General features: G+C 28.0%; 2 protein-coding genes across 2 annotated transcripts; both read right to left on the bottom strand.

The window, feature by feature from the left end:
• Positions 1 to 6,325: 6,325 nt before the first annotated feature.
• Positions 6,326 to 9,824, bottom strand: LOC100213300 (uncharacterized). The gene is made up of 5 exons (XM_065803715.1): positions 9,399 to 9,824; positions 9,028 to 9,239; positions 8,852 to 8,956; positions 7,083 to 7,256; positions 6,326 to 6,882 (listed from the first exon to the last, which is right to left on the bottom strand). Exons 1-5 carry the CDS (start codon positions 9,418 to 9,420, stop codon positions 6,688 to 6,690), a joined length of 708 nt encoding a protein of 235 aa, XP_065659787.1. The 5' UTR covers positions 9,421 to 9,824; the 3' UTR covers positions 6,326 to 6,687.
• A 5,884-nt stretch (positions 9,825 to 15,708) lies between these two features.
• Positions 15,709 to 16,710, bottom strand: LOC136083294 (uncharacterized). The gene has a single exon (XM_065802696.1). It carries the CDS (start codon positions 16,708 to 16,710, stop codon positions 15,709 to 15,711), a length of 1,002 nt encoding a protein of 333 aa, XP_065658768.1.
• Positions 16,711 to 25,505: the final 8,795 nt, after the last annotated feature.

Genomic DNA, 25,505 nt, shown 5'->3' with positions numbered 1-25,505 from the left:
CTTAAGTATTATTGCGGATAACGAACAAATTAACTGCTTGTTGCTATTTTTGGCCGCTATATTTTGAATGTAAGAATATAAAATACCTGTTTGTAAATCTGGCAAAAATACTATCAATTCTAATGTAGACATTTAATAATACTTGCTTCAAAAAATACAACATAAAAAAAAATAACTATAAACTAATTATAAATATTATTTAATAATTTTTCTGCACTTTTTTCCATTTATTTGAAATTCTTTAATTGTTTATGACGTTTTTAAAAATCATTCATTAGATAAATTTTATATAAACTGGAGTCTGAGTGGATACTTTTAGTTGAAAACTTTGTTCTCTAGTGCAGTGGATCCTAATCACGCTAATTGTCACGCACGGCACTTATGCAATTCAAGTTATAATATAAATTAGATTATGGATGCTAGCAGACTTTTTGACTGCAATTGATTTGCTTTTTTTGATTTGTTTATTTTCCAGTCAGCTTTAATTGACAGAACTGTTTTCTCCTGTGCATACTGTCTTTGAGGATGCGGAGTTGATACTGACATGGACATATCATTAAATTTTCCTTCACTTTTTCAAATGATAGCGGATCAAAATAAAAGCTATTGGCAAACTGATAACCAACATCAGTTAGCCACAGATGATGCAACTTCTTAAAAAGTCATTGCTGATATTTCGAGAGAATTTGTTAATGACATCTTCCTTTTCTTTGGAGATAAAAGAGGTAAAGATACTCCGTATCTTTTTGATACCAATGTTATTTGATTTTAGATAATTTTAGATATTAATTTTTGTTTTTCTTTTTTCAATAAAACATCTTTAAATTTAGTTAACTGTTCTTCAGTTAACTGTTCTTCAGTTAACTTTTCTTCAGTTAACTGTTCTTCAGTTAACTGTTCTTCAGTTAACTGTTCTTCAGTTAACTGTTCTTCAGTTAACTGTTCTTCAGTTAACTGTTCTTCAGTTAACTGTTCTTCAGTTAACTGTTCTTCAGTTAACTGTTCTTCAGTTAACTGTTCTTCAGTTAACTGTTCTTCAGTTAACTGTTCTTCAGTTAACTGTTCTTCAGTTAACTGTTCTTCAGTTAACTGTTCTTCAGTTAACTGTTCTTCAGTTAACTGTTCTTCAGTTAACTGTTCTTCAGTTAACTGTTCTTCAGTTAACTGTTCTTCAGTTAACTGTTCTTCAGTTAACTGTTCTTCAGTTAACTGTTCTTCAGTTAACTGTTCTTCAGTTAACTGTTCTTCAGTTAACTGTTCTTCAGTTAACTGTTCTTCAGTTAACTGTTCTTCAGTTAACTGTTCTTCAGTTAACTGTTCTTCAGTTAACTGTTCTTTATCATTTATTTTCAAGTTTATGTATTCCTTTCTAGAAACGTTTTCAATATCAAAATTTTTAGGAAATCCTTTAATAATTTTTACACATCGTACAAACAACTTCCTTCTTTCTTTAGGGGATGGTCATTTTGTACATCAATTTGCTTTTTAAATATAAATCCTCGGCCTTCTTTCAATCTTTATTGATAAAATTATGACTGCGTTTAAATTCTTAGGTGTTTATCTCGATGAGAACATTACTTGGAATAAACATATTAATAAGGTATGCACTAAAGTCTCTAAAAACATAATATTTTATACAAAGCTTGAAATTATCTCAATAAGAAAAGCTTAAGACAACTTTATTTCTCATTTATTCACTGTTTTGCTAATCTTGCCTGGGGAAATAATGAATAAAGTAAATTACATCGTCTTTACCGCTGGAAGAAACGAGCAGTTCACATAATTAACTTTGCTGATTTTAAATACACTTAAACTCAACGTTTTGAAAATCTTATGCTTTGTTGATATGAGAATACATCTTTTTGTGTTTTTAAAAACAAGATAAAATTTTATTCATTCCCTAAATAACATTTTACAGTATTACTAATTACCTACTGTTTAACTTTATTTATTGATTTTTATTATTTTCTCTAAAGTTCAGAGTGGACAACACCGGGGGACCAAGGGGCTCGCGCCTTCCGCATCCTCCTGCCCCCCCTCCTCCTCACTTTTTTTGGTAAAGATTTCTTTTTTTTTTTTTTTAAATTTCTAGATATCGAGGACTTTTTTTAAAAATTGACGATTGTTCCCCTCCACTTTGTTACCCATATTGTCAGCCATAAACTTTTATAGTTATGTTGTTTACAACCTCTTCACTAGTTTATATTGTTTACAGTTTTGCTTATATAAAAGATTCTATGTATAATATATGTTTATAATTATGTTTTATAATAAGAGAAGTTACTGGCAGCAATAAAGTACATCTCACCCTTTGCCAAACATGGTTAAACATAATAATGAATTTTTATATGATAAAAGACAAATTACGGAAAAATTTAATAAATATTTTGTGTCTGTAGGACTAAATCTTGCAAATAACATTCCGATAGCAAACAGCCCAATGATTGATTTATGTTTCCCTCTAAACTCTTACTTGAACTCTTTTGAATTATCTTTTGAAGAGTTTGAAATTGCATTTAAAATGTTGAAATCTAATAAAGCAGTAGGCCCTGATGGTATTAACGGCAACATTATTAAACATTTATTTACAATTCATTTGATGTTTTAATAAATATACTCTTTAAGACTTTTTCGATATCAATTAAACAGGGAATTTTTCCACAAGTAACTATCGTCCATTTTCACTACTTTCTGTATTCTCTAAAGTTTAAAAAAAAATTTTGTACAATGAAATTTAAAATCATCTTACTATAAACAATTTATTATACAGCAATCAATATGGATTCCAAAAAAACAATTCCACTGAACATGCCATTTTACAATTTACAAGAAATATATCTGACTCATTTGAAAATTCTCAATTGACTTTAGGTGTTTTCATTGACTTGGCAAAAGCTTTTAATACTATTGATCACAAAATTCTTTTTAAAAAGTTGGAGTGGTACGGAATTACTGGAAATGTATTAATTTGGCTTAAAAGTTACCTAAATAATTGGAAACAATTTGCTTATGCGGATGAAAACGTATCATCTAATTTGTTAAATATTTCATGTGGAGTTCCTCAAGGATTCATATTAGGACCCCTCCTATTTCTAATATATATTAATGATCTACCAAAAACTTCTAACCTAATGACAATTATGTTTGCTGATGATTCTTACATATTTCTTTCTCATAAAAACATTTTTACAATTTTTAGCAACATGAACATTGAACTAGCCAAAATTTCCGAATGGTTTAGATTAAACAAACTATCATTAAATATTGATAAGATTAAGTGGATTCTTTTTCATCCTTTTGGTAAAAAGCACCAACTGCCTAGCAACTTACCTTTTCTTTTTATCAATAACATAATTATTAAAAGAGTTCTAGTGATAAGAGGTGTATATATCGATGAAAATCTTAATTGGAAAAGCCACATTGCTAACTTGTGCAATAAAATTTCAAAGAGTATAGGCATTTTATACAAAATAAGAAACTTTCTAGATAAACATACCTTAATTCAGTTATATTATTCGCTAATTCATTGCCATATTAATTATGCAAACATTGTTTGGGGTAGCACTTAAAAAAGTTAACTTAAACCTCTCTATCGGCAACAGAAACATGTAGCACGCCTTATAAATTACAAGGACCATTTTGCTCACGCCAAGCCTCTTTTATATGATATGAAAGCACTCAATATATATGAGTTAAAGGTTTTTAATATTCTTTGTTTTATGTATAAATGCAAGACCCACCTATCATCCGTTTCTTTTCGTAACTTGTATTTACAAAGAGAAATAAATATGTTTTAAGGAACGATAAGGAAATTTTATTTTATTTTAGGTGCCCCAAGAAGTCCTAACGGTCTTGTCACAGAGCACCGCGGAAGTGCATTTAACCAGGAAGTTCACGCTTCCTTCCTTACCGTGACGCGAAAATATTCCAGAGCTTGTTTCGAATCTGGATCTCCTGCTTAAAAAGCAAGCGTTCTAACCACTGCGCCACGGCCGCACTAATTCGACAACCATTTTATCAAACTAATTTTGGAAAATTTTTTTATTTCATTTCGCGGACCATTTTTATGGAATAGTATAGTTCTATATACTTCTAAAGATTTTTCTCAAGAATTTAATTTTGATTCTTTTAAACAAAATCTTAAAAAACTCATTTTTTCAACTGATAATATACTAATCTACTTCTAAATTTTAAAATTTTTTTGAAAATCCCTTATCTATATTAGTATATGTATATATTTAATGTATATTCTTTTTTATTTATTTTTTTGTTTGTTTTTCTATCCCAAAGCAATTAGCGGCTTCTCAGTGACAAGACCGGATTGTCTTCTTTGAGTAATCCGCGTTCTTTTATATTTATTTTTATTATTTCTTAACGATATCTTGACTTGTTAACTTTTATTATTATAACAAAGTTTTGTTTATTTAAATTGTAATAAATATTGTAATAAAGAACAGAAAAAAAAAAAAAAATATATATATATATATATATATATATATATATATATATATATATATATATATTCTAGTTTATTGTAACTTATACTTTGCAAGGTATTGTTAAATGTGCTTGCTTACTTTTTTAAGGTTCTGATGATAAGATCTTTGTGATCTTCTAAACTAAAGTCGTATTCTTTATAAACGAAGCCGTCTTACCACCTTTCCTTCTAAAAATAAGCAACGTTTTAATGCAGTCAAAATCAAAATAAAATACTGAAAACCACAATAATCTGATATTTACGTTTTATCATTGCGCAAGAACTTTACATCATTTTTGATCATTACATCATAGAAATAATCATTACATCATGCTTCTATTATAAAAAAAAATTTATTGTTTCAAAAAGTTTAGTCATATATAACATAAGTAGTTTCCGAATATTAACAATAGATGCTTGAAAAGATGGAAAGTAAACAAAAACCTAGTTAAAAAAAAAATAAGTAAACATTTTAAGTAACGATACTTTTGAAATCAAAACTGTTACGTCAGCGCAACAAATTTAACCGTTCCGAAAAACTCTTGTAATCCAACGGATGTTGTAATTTACGCTGCAAAACACATTTTCTCGAATAAGTAACGTCGTGCAATTCAATTCCAAAGTTATGGCTGGTAAAGCTTTCTACAAATCCACTGATGAATGCAAGCATTAGTGGATTTGAAGAAAGTTTTTCCTTCTTCAAGAAATAAATTTTTGTTATATTGTGTATTAGGTTACTTTAAACATTACTAAAAAACAATAAACATGTATAAAAAACAATAAATATGTTATTTTTGATACGGATAAATATAAAAACAAGTAACTGTTTAATTATTTATAAAATATTGACATATTAACATAATATAAATACTATAAAAAAATAATACTAAAAATTAATATTGAATGAAAATTAAAAAATATATATCTGCACAAACATATCACAGAGCAACAAATATTGTTCATAAACTATTTACGAGTAAGATCGAATTTATTGCAATGTACTTGAGCTTAAAATTCCACTCCAATCAATCATTCATAAAATTATAAAGAAAACTTCGATAGTTAATTCCGAAAAAATCCCAGGGATGTTTTCAGGCTTTTCGTTAAATAACAAAAAAAAAAAAAAAAAAATTTTTGAAAATAACATTACGTCATACTTTAGAACGTTATTTTTGCATGTGTCATAGCAGTATAGTTTTCCTTAAATTTTTTTTTCTTTTTTTCATTGTATTTTATAAGGTTTGTTTACGATTACACAGTATTTAGTGTATAAAGAAACGATTGAAACTGCTATAATCTAAAGTCTTCAATGTTTTTTTGACTGAAAATTTGTTGTAATCTACTTAATCTATTCATATCAGACGGAATGAGGGGTAAGTTCAAATTAAGACAATTTTGAAACTTCAAGCTTTAACAAATATACAATATAAGAATAAACAGAATTTTTTTTATGTCTAAAGTTTAAAAAACAGTTTGAAGTAGAAATAGAGATTAAAATCTTCTTTGCTTTATGATGTCATAAAAAGTATTATAGTATTTTTTATGACAAGTAAAGGGAATATGTTTTTAGTTTTATTTTCTTGTTATTATTACTATTATTATTGTTATTGTTATTATTATCATTATTATTATTTATATAAATAATAAAATAAAGGTAAAAAATACTTTATTCGTCTTTTCCCAGTGGACACAGAAATCAAAAAAAGATATCTTTTGAACGATCAAAAGACGTTAAGAACGTTCGAAATTCGTTCAAAAGACGTCTTTTTTACGTCCAGTACCACTAGGTTTATTTTATCTTTATTATTATTAATAATAACGATAACAAATTTAAAAACAACAACAGTGTAAGTGCGTATTAGTATTGCAAATTTGTAATTCACGCTTTTTCTTAAATATCAATAAATACAATTACTAAATTATTAAATACAGTTAAATACATAAATAGTGATATATAAATATAAATAACATAAAAAAATTATAATTTACTCAGTATGGTACTTATAACAGTTTTTACATATAAATTCTATGCTCGTGATACAAAGTATATACATGTTGAATTCATCACAGACATGCCTGTCCAAGTAGCCCGACACAAAAGATTTATTTAAATACTATATCACAATCTACATCCGACACAAAAAACGTCATGTTGCTTTGTACCGATTGGGACATTACCAAATAATGTCATTTGATTAAAGTTGAGATTTTTAAGTGTCGCATAAAACATACTTTTTTTTTCTTTCCCAAAAAACCTCCTTAAAATTTTTTTTTAAAATTCCGAACTGTCTAAGAATAATCAGCATACTTTTAGTGTGATCGTACTTTTTTGTCAAGACGTCGTAGCTTTGAATATACGGTTCCTGAGAGTTTTCAAATACTTCGCAATTACATTCAGAAAATATCTGAAACAAAATTATATTTTATTGTAACTTTCAAATCTTCATTATATATAAATACAGAAAGTGGATTTTGAATCCATCTTTTTAGTATCTAAAAAAACAGGGAACTCTTATACTTTTGTAAATTAATAAAAACATAAACTACTAAAATTGACTGCCAACAAATTTTTAAACGCTTTGTTATTCATTTTGTATTTACAAACCTCTACAATACTTTTAACTTGCATGTAGAGCGATTTCACATTGTTGCATATTTGTAACATCATAGCCATAAAGTTTTGACCAGAGTCAATGCTTGCTTCATGTTTCATCACAATATATAATTCTCCAAGAATCTTATTTAATAGGTTTTCAAACAGTCGAAGGGCAGAAAAATCCTAAGAAAAAATATTTCTGTTGTTTAGTCATTATTAAACTTTTATAGCACAAATAATAAATTCAGATATAAAAATGCACAACCCTTTGTTTATAGTTCAAAGTAAGCTAAAAAATTTAATCTCAAACAACATACGAAAATCTTCTTGTGCGGTTTAAGCTCCAATGTTTTAATTTAAACAATAATTTGTTGTTCTTTTTTTTGTTTTGTTTTAGTTAATCATTTTTTGTATTTATACCAAAATACTATAACATTATAGTATAATTCTTATAGAAAAATTTGCAAATTTTATAGTAGTTTTGAATAGATGCAGTGGGGCACAGCGGGGCAGAATTACTTCAAAACTGGACATTTGACAAAAATGAAAAAAAGAGGTTATGAAAATTTTTTGGTGGTAATGTATAAAAGAGTCTCTGGTCCATCTAATCCACGTGTTTTTTTTTAGGGTAGGACTGACCTTTAACACTGTAGAACCCATTATCTAGCTAAATTCTTTTGGTTCAAAAAAAGTTAAAGTAGAGTTAAAAGTACTACTTTGTTTTTATAGTATTAGAGCTGAAGTTTGTTAAAAGTTCCAAATTTTTTTTAGGGACTCTTCAATTTTAGGTTTGCAGCTATCTTTTGCTAATGAAAAAATGATTTTAAAGTGCTTAAAATATACATTAAAAGGTCTTTAAAAAAAGTACATATAAAATATTTTATTGCAATTTAATTTCTTCAAACAATGCGCTTTTTGTTCATGTCCACACTTAGATACAGTTTCAAATTTTTTTTTTATGAAATTGCTGATGATTACAGAGAGTAAAACTTTTTTTTTCTTTTTGCACTTATTGAGCCCTTTTGTGTGTATCAGTGAAAATGAGTCAATTACATCAGTAAAACCCAAGTCATGAACGCTTGAACTAATGACGTTCTTTTTTTTTTTTTGTAAGATTTGTTTTGAGCAAATTTAAATGAATAAAACGAATCGAGTTTTCAAGTAACTTTTTTTAAGTGACTTTTTACATTAAATTTGAATAAATGTTATTTATTTTATTGAATCAATTAAAATGCGTTTTAATATTATTTATTCATGCAAGCTTTTGATTTTTTCTTTTTTCTGTTATCACTTACCGGTTACCGGTTTTGGTTAAAAACTTTACTCGTAATTACTCGAAAATAAATTAAAAACGTCTGACAATTGTAGATAAATGTTTAAAAATCTGTGGAGCAATTTTTCCCTAGTCTAACAGGTGCCCTTAAAATAATAAGTTAACTTAAAAAGTCCAAAACAAAAAAAAAAAAAATTTTGTCCGGTTTTAAAGCTATTCTGCCCCACTGTGAGATACTGAACTGACGGTAATTATACATAATATTCACGTCACACTTCAGTGAAAAAGTTTAATTCTTTTTCAACAAATAACAAAAGTTTTTGCTTGGTTTTTAATAAGAGAATTTTTATTTATGTTATATTTACATTATTTTATATTGATTTAAAGTTTTTGTCACTTTTATTCGATTTTATTTATTGGTATTTATTATTTATTTATTGGTAACTTTAAATGAAATTAGTTTTAAGTTAAAGGATTAACCGTGCTGCGGATCAAACTTTCTTACCGAAGTTAGCGATTTAACATCTGGATTTTTAATGAAACCTTCCGTAGTATGATAAGAGCAAGCAGAACCATTTGAGGTCGAGTCGTGTTTAGTTAGCCGTAATACCTAAAAAAAAACTTAATTTTAAATGAAAAAGTTAAAAAAAAAAAAGTATTTTGAAATTGTACAAAACTTACCAGTAAACATTTTAGACGATGAACAAGCACGAGGTGATACCTATCCATAATTAGATCATCTGTTAAACTATGAAATTTTCTTAAAGCTTCCATGCACGATTTTTTTTCGCATTTTGGAATAATTTTGGAATTCTGTGGATTTGTAAAAAGCATACCTTTACTTTGGTCCGGCATTACAGATTTAGCCTCAATCAGTATTACAATTAATGTTGCTGAAAATTAATTATATATATGTGATAAAATTATACATATGTGATAAAATATTGGTAAATAAAACTATAAAAAAATGCTTAAATATTGTATCACATATGTATATATAGACTTAACTTTAAAATATGCCTATTTTGACTTAACTTTGTTTTAAACTTTACCTGAAAGATGGTTTATAAACATTGCTTTTATCTTCTTTATTTTTTTGCAGACTAAAAACAGCTATACTTTTTCCGATGTTTTTCATTTCTTTTCTTCTTTCTTTCTCCTTTTATACGATATTGGTAAATGAAGGTAGTTACCTTCTAAATTTTCCCTTGAAAATTTCATATGTAAAAAAGTTAACTAATAAGAAACAAACTTTTAATGACATTTCCTAAATGTTATCGAAACTATGTTATAAATAGTTTCTCTAACTGCTTTTATATTTAATATGTCAATTACTTTCATAAATTTCCCTTAAAAAGTTTAATCATAGAAATTTGTTAACTTCGAAACTAATTGTAATTTCTCTTTCTGCGATAGATTTTTGTACTCGATTGCTTTTCCTTGATAGCAAAGCTTTAAGCTGAACTTAATTGCTGAAACACCTGGTTGTTATTTGCAAATCAAAATGTTATCTTAAAACTCAAATGTTACGATATAATGCTAAAGGATTAATAAATACCATCACTAATTTTTTATTAAAATGCTGCAAAACATCTTTTATACTAATGTATGCGTTTTGTTTTGTGTTGATATTATATTGTTAAACATTCAATTAAATTTTATTAACGTAAAATTCGCATAAGCTGCGTGCCATTTATATTTAATTTTAAAAATCGTTTGCAAATATAAAAGTGTTGTAGTCAATCGAAATTTAAAAAATTTCAAAATTTTTTTCGAAATTTTAACTAGACTTTAGTAATCCTTAGGTTGATGTAATAACTACAGACAATGGTTTAAACTATGTTAGTGTTTTCAACTGTTTTGGTTTAGCCTAGTAGGAAAAACAGAAAGATGAATCCTGAACTGGTCAACTTGACGTCTTTCTTTTTAGATGTTGCAATGATAATATCATTCTACCAAAGCACCGTCGTTGTGTAGACAATGAACTTGCTGACTTGTAAGAATACCTAGATATTTCCAAGTTTGAATTTGAATCCCAGGCCATTGTCTTTAAATCCAGAAGATAGTGTACTAAATTTTTAAATTCTTTATATGCTAACCAACATGAAAAATTTCTAAGACTTTCACTTTTTTTTTCTTCTCTAAATCAAACCTTTTTGACAACTCTATTATTGTACTACTGAAAATTCAATTACTTTCTGCAATTATACATTAAATAAATATTACTTTATTGATACGAATATTTTGTTAATATTTTTATTTACTTTTCATTACAATTTGTTTTGTTCAATTTTATTGGGAATCCCGGGATTGATATTAGACAATGCCGGGAATTCGGGATTATAAAAAAGGAAGGGATACGGGATTGCAATCACTAATATAAATGTAAGTTACAATTTGCTTATTATAAAAAAATAAGCAATACTAAGTAAATTTAAATTTAGTGTAAAATACTAAAAAATAGTGTAAAAGCAATTTTAATATCATTCCATTTGGATATCAAAAACTCAACGTGGGAGACGAAGAAAGGAAAATTTTTTCTTTTGCTTTTTAAAAATTAAAATATTTTTGTTAGGTAGCGGACTAGTTGCGGACTAACGCTACTAATTACAGAGTTTGTTAAAATATTTTTAATTTTTTACTATTTTTAAATTGAGATTGGAGTTCTAAAGTAATTTAGCCAAACAAAAAATTGTAAGTTCCATTATCTATTACTCAGTCTTGTTATAATGTTTTATAAGCTTTTAAAGTTTTCAAACAAACAAACAGGGTTTATTTAACAATATACAACATATTAAGGCTTGAATACCGGTATTTAAGCCTTAAATTGTTAGAAGTTTTAAATAAGGGTTAAAAATAGAGTTAAATATGGCTGTCTCTAGATCACATACTACTCGCAATGATTTTGTGATATAAGTATTTTACTTAACAATAAAATTTTGGAATAGTAGACTGCTCTTCCAAGTCAAAACCATCAGTTGATGTGTGTACACTCCACTGAGCTTATCACTAAATCAATTGTTGTGCGCATAATCTACTGGCTCTATTCCTATTCAGTCGATATATACTCATTACCCTTATCCCTAAATAATTTTTTATTTAAAAATTCGTCAAAATCTTTGCCAGTGGGATATGATTTAAACGCAACCCTTAGGCTTTTAACCTCAATTAAAGAGTTTAGTTGCTGTGCTTTGAAATTATATGTTTGCTTTGAAATAATATGTTTGTTTTAAAAAAAAAATTTTTTTTCTTTTAAATTCAAAAATATTGGCATAGTCTAATTATTTAAAAACATTTGTACCATTAAAAGTATTGAAAACATTTAATACAAGAATGTTTAATACCTTTGCTTTCAAGTTGAGTTTGTTGCTCTATAACGCGCGCTTAAGCCTAAAGGCTTCGTCTTTGTTATGTTATTTATATATATTTACGTAAAACTTCAATGTCATTCTTCCCTTACCGCTCTTATAGCTCTTGCATGTTCGCTAGTATTCTCTTTTACTTTGTATCACTTTACTTGAGTTTATTATAAATCGTGTATGTTATATTGAGAATTGTTATTATATTTTATATATATATATTATACTAATACATTATAGAAGAATACTGACTACGCGTGTTATTATTAAAATATAAAGTAGATTAAATAGTATTTAAGTAATACAATAGTTAATAAAGTGTAGCAATTGAGAGTTTTCTGAAATCAATAAAAACACGTCAGGTATACTTGCTTTGACTAAATGATTAAATAATCTCATGATCAAGATTAAAAAAATTATCTGATCAGTGAACATAGAACCTTAAAGAAAACTATTCTTTCTACAGTATCAAACAACAACAAATAATTGCAACAATTTCGCCAATCAATTTTGTTGATTAAAAAAAGAAGAAAGACCGAAAACAATTAATTATAGCCCTTGTACATCATAAAAAATTTTTTTAGTTATAAAAAAACATATTATCGCACACCTATTAATAACAACTTGCTAAGTCCCCACCAACAAGGGTTCTGCAAAGGTCATTCATGTTTAACTAACTACCAAATACCATCAGTTCTTGAAAATGATCTCTAGATAAAAATGTTCCCATTGACAATATTTACCACAATTTCAAGAAAGCCTTTAAAAATGTTCCTCGCATATTTCTTATTCCAAAACTTACGGCATAAATAGATCAATTCTACGTTTGATAATAAATTTTCTAAGAAACCGCACACAAAGAGTTTTTGTAATTGGTTCTTACTCAAGCTAGGTACCCTTTGAAAGTAGAGTTCCCCAAAGCTCCATCTTTTAAGAACTACTTTTTGTTATGTTAAAGACATTCTTTACACAGCTTTACTTTTCGCGACGATAACAAAATCTTTCGTTCTCTTAAAAACATTCAATCTAACAAAAAAATAACAAAACAGTATTGACGCTCTTGTTATATTGTCCAACAAAACAGGGAATAAAATTTAACGTTGAAAAATGATCCGTACAACACGCAGAGCGCAGCAACAAATCCCATATTTATATAATGTAAGATTCAGAACTAAATATAAGAGTAATTATCAAATCTGAAAATTGCAAAGAAGGTTAAAATATTTACGTAGACTTAAATTTATTATGTTCAAAACATGCAACTATTCAAGTCAACAAAAAGACAAAAATATTTAATTTTTTTCTTCCAGAAAAAGATAATTGTGGTAAAAAATTATCTGAAGTAAATGTAAGATCAGTAATTCCTTTCGTTTATTGGGTAAAAGACATGAAGCACTAAATATATTTTCAACCATTTGAATATGCCTGCACCAATAATCTATTCAACATATTGCGGTATTAATACATTTCTTTTACCATTTTATATTGGCTGTGTTGTTACTTTTATAGAGGATGCATTCAAAGATTTACGTGTATTTACGTGTAAATACGTGTAATACGTGTATTACGTGCATTATGTGTATTACGTGTATTTACGTGTAAATACGTGTATTACGTGTAAAACCTGGTAACATCAAAACTGACATTGTTGATTGTCAAATAAGAATGGTTTTCGATATCTGATCAAAAATATAGTATTTGTTATTTCTATTACATTAATGGTGGTGATACTGAATTTTTGAAAAAAAAAATAAAAAAATCGACTCCATATGGTAAAGATTTAGAAACTATAAAATCTGAATGTGTTAGTCATGTTCAAAATGTTCTTATTTCAGTACCAAACAATAAGTACTGCTTTGTACAATTTAATTCAGTACCACACGGTTTTAAAGATTTAAGTTTTTTTACCTTAAAAAAAACGCAATGAAAGCTTTTGTGAGATTTAGGAGTAATTTTGGTTTTTAAAGTAAGCTTTTATTTATGAATGAATGAAAGATTTTTAAAATTCAAATGAGAAGTACCATAACTAACGGTACTTAACCAATGGTGTTAGTTATTTGCTTTTCGTTTTTTACTAATTCAGACTACTTGAAAGTAGTTTGAACCGTTAATTAAAATAAAATGGAGGAAAATAGACGTGAACATCCTTGTTAAATACTCTTTCCGAGTGCACCGTGACTTCTTCAAATATCTTAATAAAGACAAAAGAAAAAAATTGACCTGTTGAAGCTGCGCTATATTTTTAAATTCAAGCTGGTTTATTTGTTATCAGGATAAAACATAATATGTATAAAACTTTTGATGTTTTCTTTCATAAATAGATTCATTAATAAAGTCTACTTAGTAAATGCATTTGTTATATATATATATTATTGTTTGAAATTAAACATTTAAATTCTTTAATGAATGGTCTTATAAATTATAAAATCGGGCTGCATATAACATACAAAATTGCGATTTTGCCGGTGTTGCTTATAACTTCCCTCGTTAACAATTTATAATCGCGAACTATTAAGCATAGTTTTTTATGTAGTTTAGTAGTAGTAGTAGTAGTAGTAGTAGTAGTAGTAGTAGTAGTAGTAGTAGTAGTAGTAGTAGTAGTAGTAGTAGTAGTAGTAGTAGTATATATTTGTCACAACAAAAGTAAAAATAATTGACAAAATAAAAATCATAGAATGTCAGATTATAGTTAGTTTTTGTGAAGCTCATATTGCAACTTTCACTAAGGATAGCTGCGAGCTGTAGTAACATTAGAGCTTATCGAGGCTCGCTTTAAAACTGTTGACAGTTGGAGAACCGATTACTTTATCTGGTAACATATTCCATGCATTGGCAATGCGATTGTTGAAAAAGTGGAAATGAGCTAAATTATTGCTGTACTTTTCACGGTGAATTCTTTCTCTGTGATTTGCTCTTGGTGGAATTGTGATGAGAGGAAAGTGCCAGTTGACTATGTCGATGTTATTAACAATTTTATATTTTTGGATGAGGTCACCACGTTTACGACGTTCAACAAGAGAAGATAAGCCAAGTTGTAAACATCTGGACTTGTAGTCTAACTTTTTTAGTTTGTCTGGTATTTTTGTGGCTCTGCGCTGTATTAATTCAATAGTTTGTTCATCCTTCACCATATGAGGGTTCCAAGCTGGAATTGCAAACTCAAGTGAAGGACGGATGTAGGTGGAGTAGAGTTGTTTCCATAAAGAAGCATCACGAGATTGGAAAGTGTGTTTTAGGATGCCTAGCATTTGATTTGCTTTACATGAGGCAATGATGGATTGGGTTCCTGCTTTAAGATCATTGGTAATTTGAATTCCCAAGTCACGCTCAGAGGTAGTTGCTTCCAATGAAGTTCGAGTCGTTATTGAACAAGGGCCTAATTCCTCCATTGAGTACTTGAAAGGTGTTAATTTTTTTTGGCCAAAGTGCATGACCTTGCGTTTCTTTGCATTTAGCTCCATGAGCCATGATTTAGTCCACTGGACAATTTGGTCAATATCTGATTGGAGTTGAAGTTGAGCAGCAAGTGAGTTGACAATGCTTAGGATTTTAGTGTCATCAGCGTAAATCTTACAACTGTTTTCTTTGCTTATTACATCTGGCAGATCATTGATGAAAATAACATATAAAATTGGACCCAAGACTGATCCTTGCGGAACTCCACTTGTCACAGGTAACCAATTCGATTGAGTGTCGCCTAGGATGACTCGTTGAGACCTGTTGAGTAGAAAAGCTTTTATCCAATTGAGAAGATTGCCTTCGATCCCGTACATTTTTAATTTGTAAAGCATTCGTTGATGTGGGACTTTGTCAAAAGCTTTAGCAAAATCCAGAAATATGACGTCAACTGGTAGCTTTCTGGCTATATTTCCAGTCAAGAAGTCCATTGTTTCAAGGAGATTTGTAATGCATGCTTTTTTCTCTAAAAATCCGTGTTGACTATCTGATAAAAGATTGTTTGAATTTAAATGCTGCATGATTGCCTTCTTAACTAATTTCTCCATTATTTGAGGGATATTGGTCTATAGTTTGATGGGTCGATTCTGGAGCCCTTCTTAAATAAAGGTGTTACATTTGCTTTGGACCATGAGCTTGGAATTTCACCATTGTCAAATGACTTTTGAAAGATGAGAGTAAGTGGAGAAGACATTGAGGTAGAACAAAAGCGTAAAACGTGAGGACTGACATTATCTACACCAAGTGATTTAGATATATCTAGTGCTGAGAGTTCCATTAGAGTGGCCAGAGTATCAAAAGATATGCTATTGAGGATTGTGTTAGTTCTACGATCAAAACGGGGAAGATTGTCATTGGATGGCTCTTTGCTGAAAACTGATTGAAATTGATTGTTAAGTGAGTTGGCTATTGTAATTTTGTCAGAGCTAATGATCTCACTGGAACTAGTGATTCGCATAGATGAGATCTGATTTATTACAGAGCGTTTAGTATTTATGTATGAAAACAGTCTTTTAGGATTACGCTTATCATTGGCAAGGGCAATTTCGAAAGATTTCAGAGAAGAATGACTTAATTTTTTAACAAACTTTCTAGTTTCCCTATATTCCCCAACCAGTGATGTGATTTTCCATTTTGAACTGACGTTACGAGCCCATAGCAATTTTTTAAGACGAATAAGAGATAATAGTTCTTTTGTCATCCATGGTTGTTTTTTGGGGGATGGTTTGTTTGGCATACGAGGGATAAATTGAAGACAACATTCATTGTATTTGTTGAGCCAAAGTTGGTAACATTGTTCTACATTTAAGTTTTTAAAAATAGATGACCAGTCAACATTATTGAATTCTTTGTTGATTTTTTTGTAGTTACCATGCTTGTATATAAATTTAGAGCTGTTGAAACGTGATAATTTTATGCTGGAAGCCAGTTTGTAATGCCAGGTGATAGTGCAATGATATTGATCAGACAAACCGAGTGGAGGACCGATTTTGATTTCGCTAGCACGATATGAAGAGTCACATATGATGAGATCAAGAGTCTTTGTCATAGGGCAATTAGCAGGTTTGAAAGTAGGGACAGTGACGATTTGGTGAAGATGACAATCTTGAAAAAGAGAGACAAATGAAGAACTGAGACCAATTTTACTAAAGAAAAAGACTGAGTTGGAAGTCCAAGTAATCTCTGGGAAATTGAAGTCACCAACTATGATGATACCGTTGTATTTTTTAGTCGATATTAAAGTTTTGGCATGGAAAATAGCACTTGAAATCTCTGAGAAGGCTTCGATACCGGAGGATGGAGGTCTATAAATGCAGCCTAGGAGCAGAGTTTCATTCAAAAGCTTTAGTTCAACCCATAACTGTTCTGAATAGTAAGGAATAAAATCTTTGTGTAGTAGGGATTCCTCTATTTTGTTTAAGATGATTTTACTATTTATGTATATAGCTACACCTCCTCCAATTTGGTTGCGACGGTCTGAACGATAAAGGTTGTAGTTCTGAAGAGAGGGAGTTGATTGGTCATTGAACCATGTCTCGGTGATAAAAATAATGTCAAAAGAATTGTTTTCTGCAAGTAAGGACAGTTCGATGAGTTTTAGTGGATTGAGGGAGGTTGCATTGGTGTAGAAGCACGAAAGATGAGATAATTTGATGGAAGAGCTGGCCTTGTTAAAGAATGTTGAACTAGTGAGATGTTGAGAGCGACTGAATGGCTTCAGCAGCTGATTTCCATTTGAGGAATGGATTCTTCTCTCTTCCATTGATGTTGACTGTTTTGGATGTGTCAATGCATTTGATTTTTTTGCTGCGGATAACAAATCGAAAGGGTTTGTCAAGTAAATCTTTTGCCAATAGTTCTGCATTTTCTGTAGCACGCTTTTTGTTCAAGTTGTTGAATGTTTCTAGTTCGAGAGGTGTACGGTGTGGGCGAATGTAGACAAATTTTAATTCATCTATTGAGGCAAGTCGCTTCGCATTAGATAAGAGATCATTGCGGTGCTCATTCGAGTCAAACTCAATGATGATCAATTCATTTGGTTCAGGTGCTATTGTAGTTAAACTGGTGGTGTTGTTGATCTTTTTTGTGAAATGCCCAACAACTTTAAAAGCAACATTATAGTTTAGTTTTTTAAGCATACTTTGAACTGAAATTAGCCTCTGATTATTGTCAAAGGATTTTTGAAGACCGACAACTATAGCTCTTTTTGATTTTGTTTCTACAAATTTAGCATTTTCGTTGACTGCTGTGATAATTGCTTTATTGGCTTCTGAACCGTGCTTGACTGCGCTTGCCCAGTTAAGAGTTGTGGTCAAGCTCGGAGATGCTGACTTTGGCTGTTGAAAAAGATTTGCTTTTAGAGTAATATTTTCAGTTTCAAGAACAGATACGCGGGTGAGAAGCATGCTGACTGTGGCTATTAGTTTTGATATTGTAGTTTGAAAGTTAAGTAGTTGTAGATAAAAATGCACTATATATATATATATATATATATATATATATATATATATATATATATATATATATATATATATATATATATATATATATATATATATATATATATATATATATATATATATATATATATATATATATATATATAACATATATATATAACATATATATAACATATATATATATACATATATATATATATATATATATATATATATATATATATACAACATATATATATATATATATATATATATATATATATATATATATAACATATATATATAACATGTATATATAACATATATATATATACATATATATATACATATATATATATATATATATATATATATATATATATATATATATATATATACAACATATATATATATATATATATATACAACATATATATATATATATAAATATATATATATATATATATATAAATATATATATATATATAAATATATATATATATATAAATATATATATATATAAATAGATATATATATATATATATATATACATATATATATATATATATATATATATATATATATATATATATATATATACATATATATATATATATATATATATATATATATATATATATATATATATATATATATATATATATATATATATATATATATATATATATATATATATATATATATATATATATAGGGGAATACGGGGCAAGATGGCAAACGTTTTAAAAAGCCTAAGTGATTGTAAAACTATCAGTCATGAAACAGTAATGCTTTGTCAGTGTTTTCATGATACCATAATAATTCATTGCCTGCATTGAAATTTAATTAGCAAGTTGAAATAAAATTTAAAAAAATAAGTTCATAAATTTGTTATCTGGTCATATGACCGGGGCAAGATGACTTATTTTTCAAATTCTGCCTCCAATTTTATAAAAATTTGAAAAATACTTACTACTCTAACTAAAGTAATACAAAATAAACACGCTCCACAAAAAATATTTCTAAAAACGTTTCACCTGAAAGACACCATTCATTTTGAATAACCGGAAGCAAGTATTTTTTTTTTAGCGCAAAAAGTAAACTTATGCGAATAAAATTGCGTTAATAATATTTTAAAAAACCAATTGGCGTTTTAAAATACAAGATGGTAAATACAGTTTCGTTTTCACCCATTTTTAAGTTTTTTCGTTGAGTTGTTTTATAGAAAGTCATCTTGCCCCAATCGCCATCTTATATATATATATATATATATGCCCCAATCGCCATCTATATATATATATATATATATATATATATATATATATATATATATATACATATATTATAAATAAAACTACATATTTTTTACAACAATAAGTATTGTAATTTTAGCATGAAACTTATGATTGTAAAAAATTTATTTTAATTTACTTTAATTCATCTAGCACTCTCCTGAAGATATATGCAAGCACAAATACGTATACATACATACATACATACATACATACATACATACATACATACATACATACATACATACATACATACATACATACATGCATACATACATACATACATGCATTCATGCATACATGCATACATGCATACATGCATACATACATACATACATACAGACATACATAAATAACGCCTATCCTTTCAAATTTATATGCAATAAAACTGATGAACAAACTGATGAATAAAACTGATGCACAATTTTATCCATCAACATTATTCACAAATTTTGGAAGATCTATTAAACCATATCGCGGAGCGTTTCTGTTAGCTAAACAGTTTTAAAAGAACTTGATTTTTCTCAAAGTTGGAATTTTCTTTCTTTCAAAAATAAGCTAAAAAAAGTTATTTTGTTAATTGATAATATATTCGAGTTCTTTTGAGCTCGATCCTTATTTATAAGCGATCCTTGTAGTGATCCGTATTTGGTGATTCCTTAATGTTATATTAGAAATATTTGATTATCTATATAATATTTATATAAAAAATGTTTTATATTTAAAATATTTGGAGTTTTTAAACATTGCTTTTTAACGGTATTGTTTTATTAACGATATTATTGTTAACGGTATTCTTTAAATACCTGGTATTCTTTAAATACCTGTTATATTTTGATTTTATTGTTAAACGGTTCTCGGTGACAAAACCTTACGATCCTCTCCGAGTTTCCGTGTTCTAATATGTAGTAATAAGAACAAAAATTATATATATAACAAAAATTTAAAATTAAAAAAAAACATCGAACATAATAACTGCAAGTATCAATGAAAAAACTGCATCAAAATTGCAATAAAAATAAAAATTAAATTTTTATCTAAAACATTCAAAATGTTTTATCTAAAAACTTTGATAGGAACTATTTACCTAATGGTAATCTAGTTCTCGCTTTAGACTGTTTAAGAAAAATATTCATGATTTGAATAATTCTTTTTTTATCCAAACCCATATAGGTTCTATTGGATTCAAATTGGGTGATTTAGTTGGCTAAGGCAATAAATCTACTTTATTTTCTTTTATCCATACTTTGACTGTGCAAGCAGGAGCAAGTTTAGGGAGGGGAGTTTAACCCCATTAAATATTCCAATTTTACTGAATATAGTCGGCTAGTCATCATTTGACACATTTCAATTAGCGAATTCTTAGTTTTGAGAACTTTTTTTTAAAAAAAAGCATTTGGCATTTTTTAAGGATGCATCCCCTTCCCTTATTTTATTCCTGGAATCGCTCCTGTGTACAAATTATGGTTAGAAACATTATCTATGTTAAATCTACCGCGATTCGTATTGACCAACCATGCGACCTTAGTACAAAAATGTTCTTGCAACCTTAGTACAAAAAAGCAAGTAACTGCTTTTCAGATGTTTTTTATATAAAATGCTTTAAAGTTCTGCTATCATTGAAGGTTAATCGTTTCCACTTTCTGAAGACCACTCAATTCTCTCTTTACAGCACCTTTCTGAAGACCACTCAGTTCTCTCTTTACAGCACCTTTCTGAAGACCACTCAATTCTCTCTTTACAGCACCTTTCTGAAGACCACTCAATTCTCTCTTTACAGCACCTTTCTGAAGACCACTCAATTCTCTATTTACAACACCTTTCTAAAGACCACTCAATTCTCTCTTTACAGCACCTTTATCGTGTGAGCTAATATCTAGCTGTCAGTATGGGTTTTCTGACAGCTAGATAAACTACATAACAACTGAGTTCCGAAATAAAATGTTTCCAACTGCATTTAAAGAAATATTTTTCTGACGGTTATCATTGACGGTGTTGGTTGTTAACAATAACTTAACCTATTATAGACCTATTATAGATTATATTCACAGTGTGGTTAATAGCTGTAATAATATGGGTACGTCTAGGTAATAATATGGGTACGTCTAGGATTGGCTATTACATGACAAAATATAAAACTTTCTCTTTCATCCTGCATGACGTAGATTGCCACCTGTCTGTCGTTTTAAATGTTTTTGGAGTAGCTCTGACACAATTCTTCGCAATTTTTATTCTTTGTGCTATTTTTGTGTCACTGATCATGGAGCCATCTTTTATAATTATTATTTCACATTCTGTTTCTCGCGTACTGCTTTTCAACCCATTTCATTTTATACTTTCTTCTCACTTATTCACATTGAGTAAGTGACAAGAAAGTAAAACGTAAGTTGATTAAAAAGTTTGCGTGTTCATTTTATTTTTTATTTGTTTGATATTCCTTTGATAAAACGGTAGATAATGCGGTAGTGGTGTAGTGGTAAGAGCGCTCGCTTCATAAGCGAGAGGTTCGGAGTTTGACTCCCACCACGTACCCTGGAAGTACCGCGCTCAACTTAGTTTCTCCGCGCAGCGGCCTTGCTCGGAAAGGTTCGTGTTTCGGAGTTAAAGAGTTGAGAGAGGGTTGTACCACGAATAACAACTAAAAAAAAAAAAAAAAAAAAAATGAGTAGCCTCCTCGACTGTAGTGGCCTTGGGGAGGTGAATAATCTAAAAAAAAAAAAAAAAAAAAAAAAAAAAAATTAATTGAAAAAAGTGAACTTCTTATTGACTATTACATGACAAATGTTTGTTGTAAAAAAAAAAAGGTCCTGTTCAGCATATATATAAAAAAATTAAGCCTCTATAGAGACTTTATTTTGATAGAGATATTTTATAGAGATTCGCTATAGCGAATATGATTACTGTTTTATGACACTTCTTTAAGACTTATTTCCTTTTCAATGTTGAAAAGAAAATATGTCTTCATATTTTAACTAAAATATAATACAAAATCAGTTTGTGTAAAGATGTAACATTGACAAGTAAAACAAAGAATTGGAAGTAAGAAATACCACAAAACTGAACAAAGCAGAGCATCTAATCTTATCAAAATAAAAATTCTATAAAAACTCATGTTTCACTTAAATAAGTTATCTTAAAAGGTGCAGATAATTCAGTCATATATAATGTGAAAACATATTTTTACGGATATTTACAAATAACAATAATTGTAATAAAACAATAATAATAAAATGGTAGCAATAAAATATATATTAGAAGTAAAGGACACAACACTACACCAAAATAGTTTGACTATAGAAAAAAGCAAGGAATAAAATTTAAAGAAAAAAGGTTGCAAAGCTTATTAAAACTCAAATTTGAGAAACAAAAAAAGTATTTATTCTTACATTATTATTGCTGTTATTATTACTTTTATTATTTTGATTGTTATTATTATTTTTAAAATTATTACTATTAGTTATTTCTTATACAATTTTCAATTAAAATTATTGAAAAATTTTCAAATCAGTTATGTTAGTTGTTATGCCATACAGTGGGCCGAAATTCACTTTTAATAAAATTAATAACTAAATAAATATTAGCTTTTTTTATTAACTTGGCAGGAGTACTAATATGAGGTCTGCGCATTTTATGAAAGGAATGTTTTGATGTTTTAATCAAACTTTATTATTATTATTAATCAAACTTTATAAATCATATATACACAGTTATTTAACTTATTGCCTGGGGTAGTACAGAAAAACATAAGTTGCAACGTCTTTTTCGCCGTCAGAAACATGCAATCCGTTTAATCTGCTTTGCAAATCGCTTTTCTCAAACAAAACATTATTTTATTGAAATGAGAATTTTAAATATATACAATGTTTTATGCTTTGTATACATGTGGAAAATCACTTGTCCCTATCTGTTTTTATCTATCTTATTTTGTTGATTTTTATACTTTTTACTTAAAATTTTATTATATTTTAGTACGTATACGTTAATATAAAATATTGGTGAGTAGATCCGGATGATCTCTCTTTTGATTATATAATATATACTTTGAAAAGTAAAAGTTTAGTATTATTGTTGTTACCTTTGCTAAATGCTTGTTTGAATCTATTTAAGGTTCTGTCAACAAGATCCTTTGATCTACTTTCAGATACCTTGTTTTATATTTGTTAAATCGTTTATCAAAAATTTGTGAAAGTTTATTATTTTTATTATTAGCAATATATAATTGTAAAACGACCAACAAATGTATATATATATTTTTAAATCGGTTGCTATGGATACCTAATTTTGCTTACCAACAACCTATTTTTGGTAGTTGCAGATCTTTCATGTGTGCTATATACACAGTATTAAGTTTGTGCATTAATATGAGGTTTGCTCTTCTTATGAGGAAAATATTTTTAATTTGGTTGCTAAGATACCTTATTCTTTAAACTCGAGTTTAAGAAATCTTTATTTAAGAAGATTCATTTTAAATCTTTCCATGAATTTAAGAAATCTTTATTTAAGAAAATCTATTTTAAATAATTAATTAGATATAAAGAAAAATAATAAAATCTTTCTTTTAAAAGTTTTGACAAACATTAAAGATTTTGTGGATTTTTTAATGGTTCGTTAAAATGTAAAAATTGTTAAACGAACTGTTGTGACACTACATATATATTGACAACACATATTTAGTGCGTAAACACACACTACTAGTTTATATATATATATATATATATATATATATATATATATATATATATATATATATATATATATATATATATATATATATATATAATACATACATATATATATATATATATATATATATATATATATATATATATATATATATATATATATATATATATATATATATATATATATATATATATATATATATATATGGCACTTAAATAAAATGGCAGGAAAGCAATGGGTGGATGGTTTTTTGATACGGCATCCAAAATTATCACTACGTAAGCCAGAAAAAATTACTCTTGCTCGTGCAACTGCCTTTAATAAATATACAGTGTCCATGTTTTTTGATAACTTGTTAGAAGTTCAATTAAAATATAAATTCAAACCAGAATGTATTTTTAATGCAGATGAGACAGGGTAGTTAACAGTAACAGATCCTCCAAAGATTATTTCAACTCGTGGAACTAAGAGGATTTGTCAAGCTGTTTCAGCAGAAAGAGGATCGTTGGTGAAAATTTGGCTTTTGTGAATGCTATTGGTAATACAGTCCCACCTGTATTTATATTTCCAAGAGTAAACTACAAAGATTTTATGATAAATGGAGCACCAACTGGAAGCTTAGGGTTGTATAACAAAATTGGTTGGATGACAAGTGAAAACTTTTTAGTTGCAACGAGGCACTTTGTTTTCCATGCTAAGCCATCTGTTATTATTGGACAACCATTAAAGCCACATTTCATTTGAAACAATAAGATTTGCGAAAGAAAACTCTTTGAGTTTGTTAACATTACTATCACACTGTAGTCATAGATTGCAGTCTTTGGATGTTTCAGTGTTTGGGCCTTTTAAATCTTATTTTAGAATAGCTCAGAAATTTACTGTGAGTAATTTTAATTTTTTAAATAAAAATATTTAGTTTTGTCAATATAAAGACATGGGTATGTCACCTTACAATGAAAATTTCTTATGACATACATTTCTACCATATATATAGCTTTTTCGACTTCCCTAATGATAAAAACTTCCTATACTGCTCCTCTGGCTTGAAACTTACTTGTGTCCTCTCTTCTTTTATTAATTTTTTAGATTAGTCCCATTCAGTAATTTTTTTGTCGCATTCAATGAGTAGTTCTTAATGAATGGGACAAATGCCTTGGTCAAATAAAACTCCCTTTTTTACCAATAGGCCTTTGCGGAAACGATTTTAAGTTTTACTATATGATAGTGCAATAGTTAATTGTTATCAAACTATTTTTAATCTATAAATTAAACAACTTTATCAACTTATAAAATTTATTTTACGAAAACTGTCCCATTCATTAAGGTTCTCTCATATATGTATTTTTTTCTTAATTTAATTATGAAGTTAGTAACTTTTCTAATAAAATTTTTTTCTTACTATCAAAGTCATTAAAAAAATAACCAAACAT

Source organism: Hydra vulgaris, chromosome 08, assembly GCF_038396675.1.
Source record: "Hydra vulgaris chromosome 08, alternate assembly HydraT2T_AEP".
Lineage (NCBI taxonomy): Eukaryota > Metazoa > Cnidaria > Hydrozoa > Anthoathecata > Hydridae > Hydra > Hydra vulgaris.
Note: the sequence above shows the minus strand (reverse complement) of the source record. Positions and strands in the feature narration are given on the sequence as shown.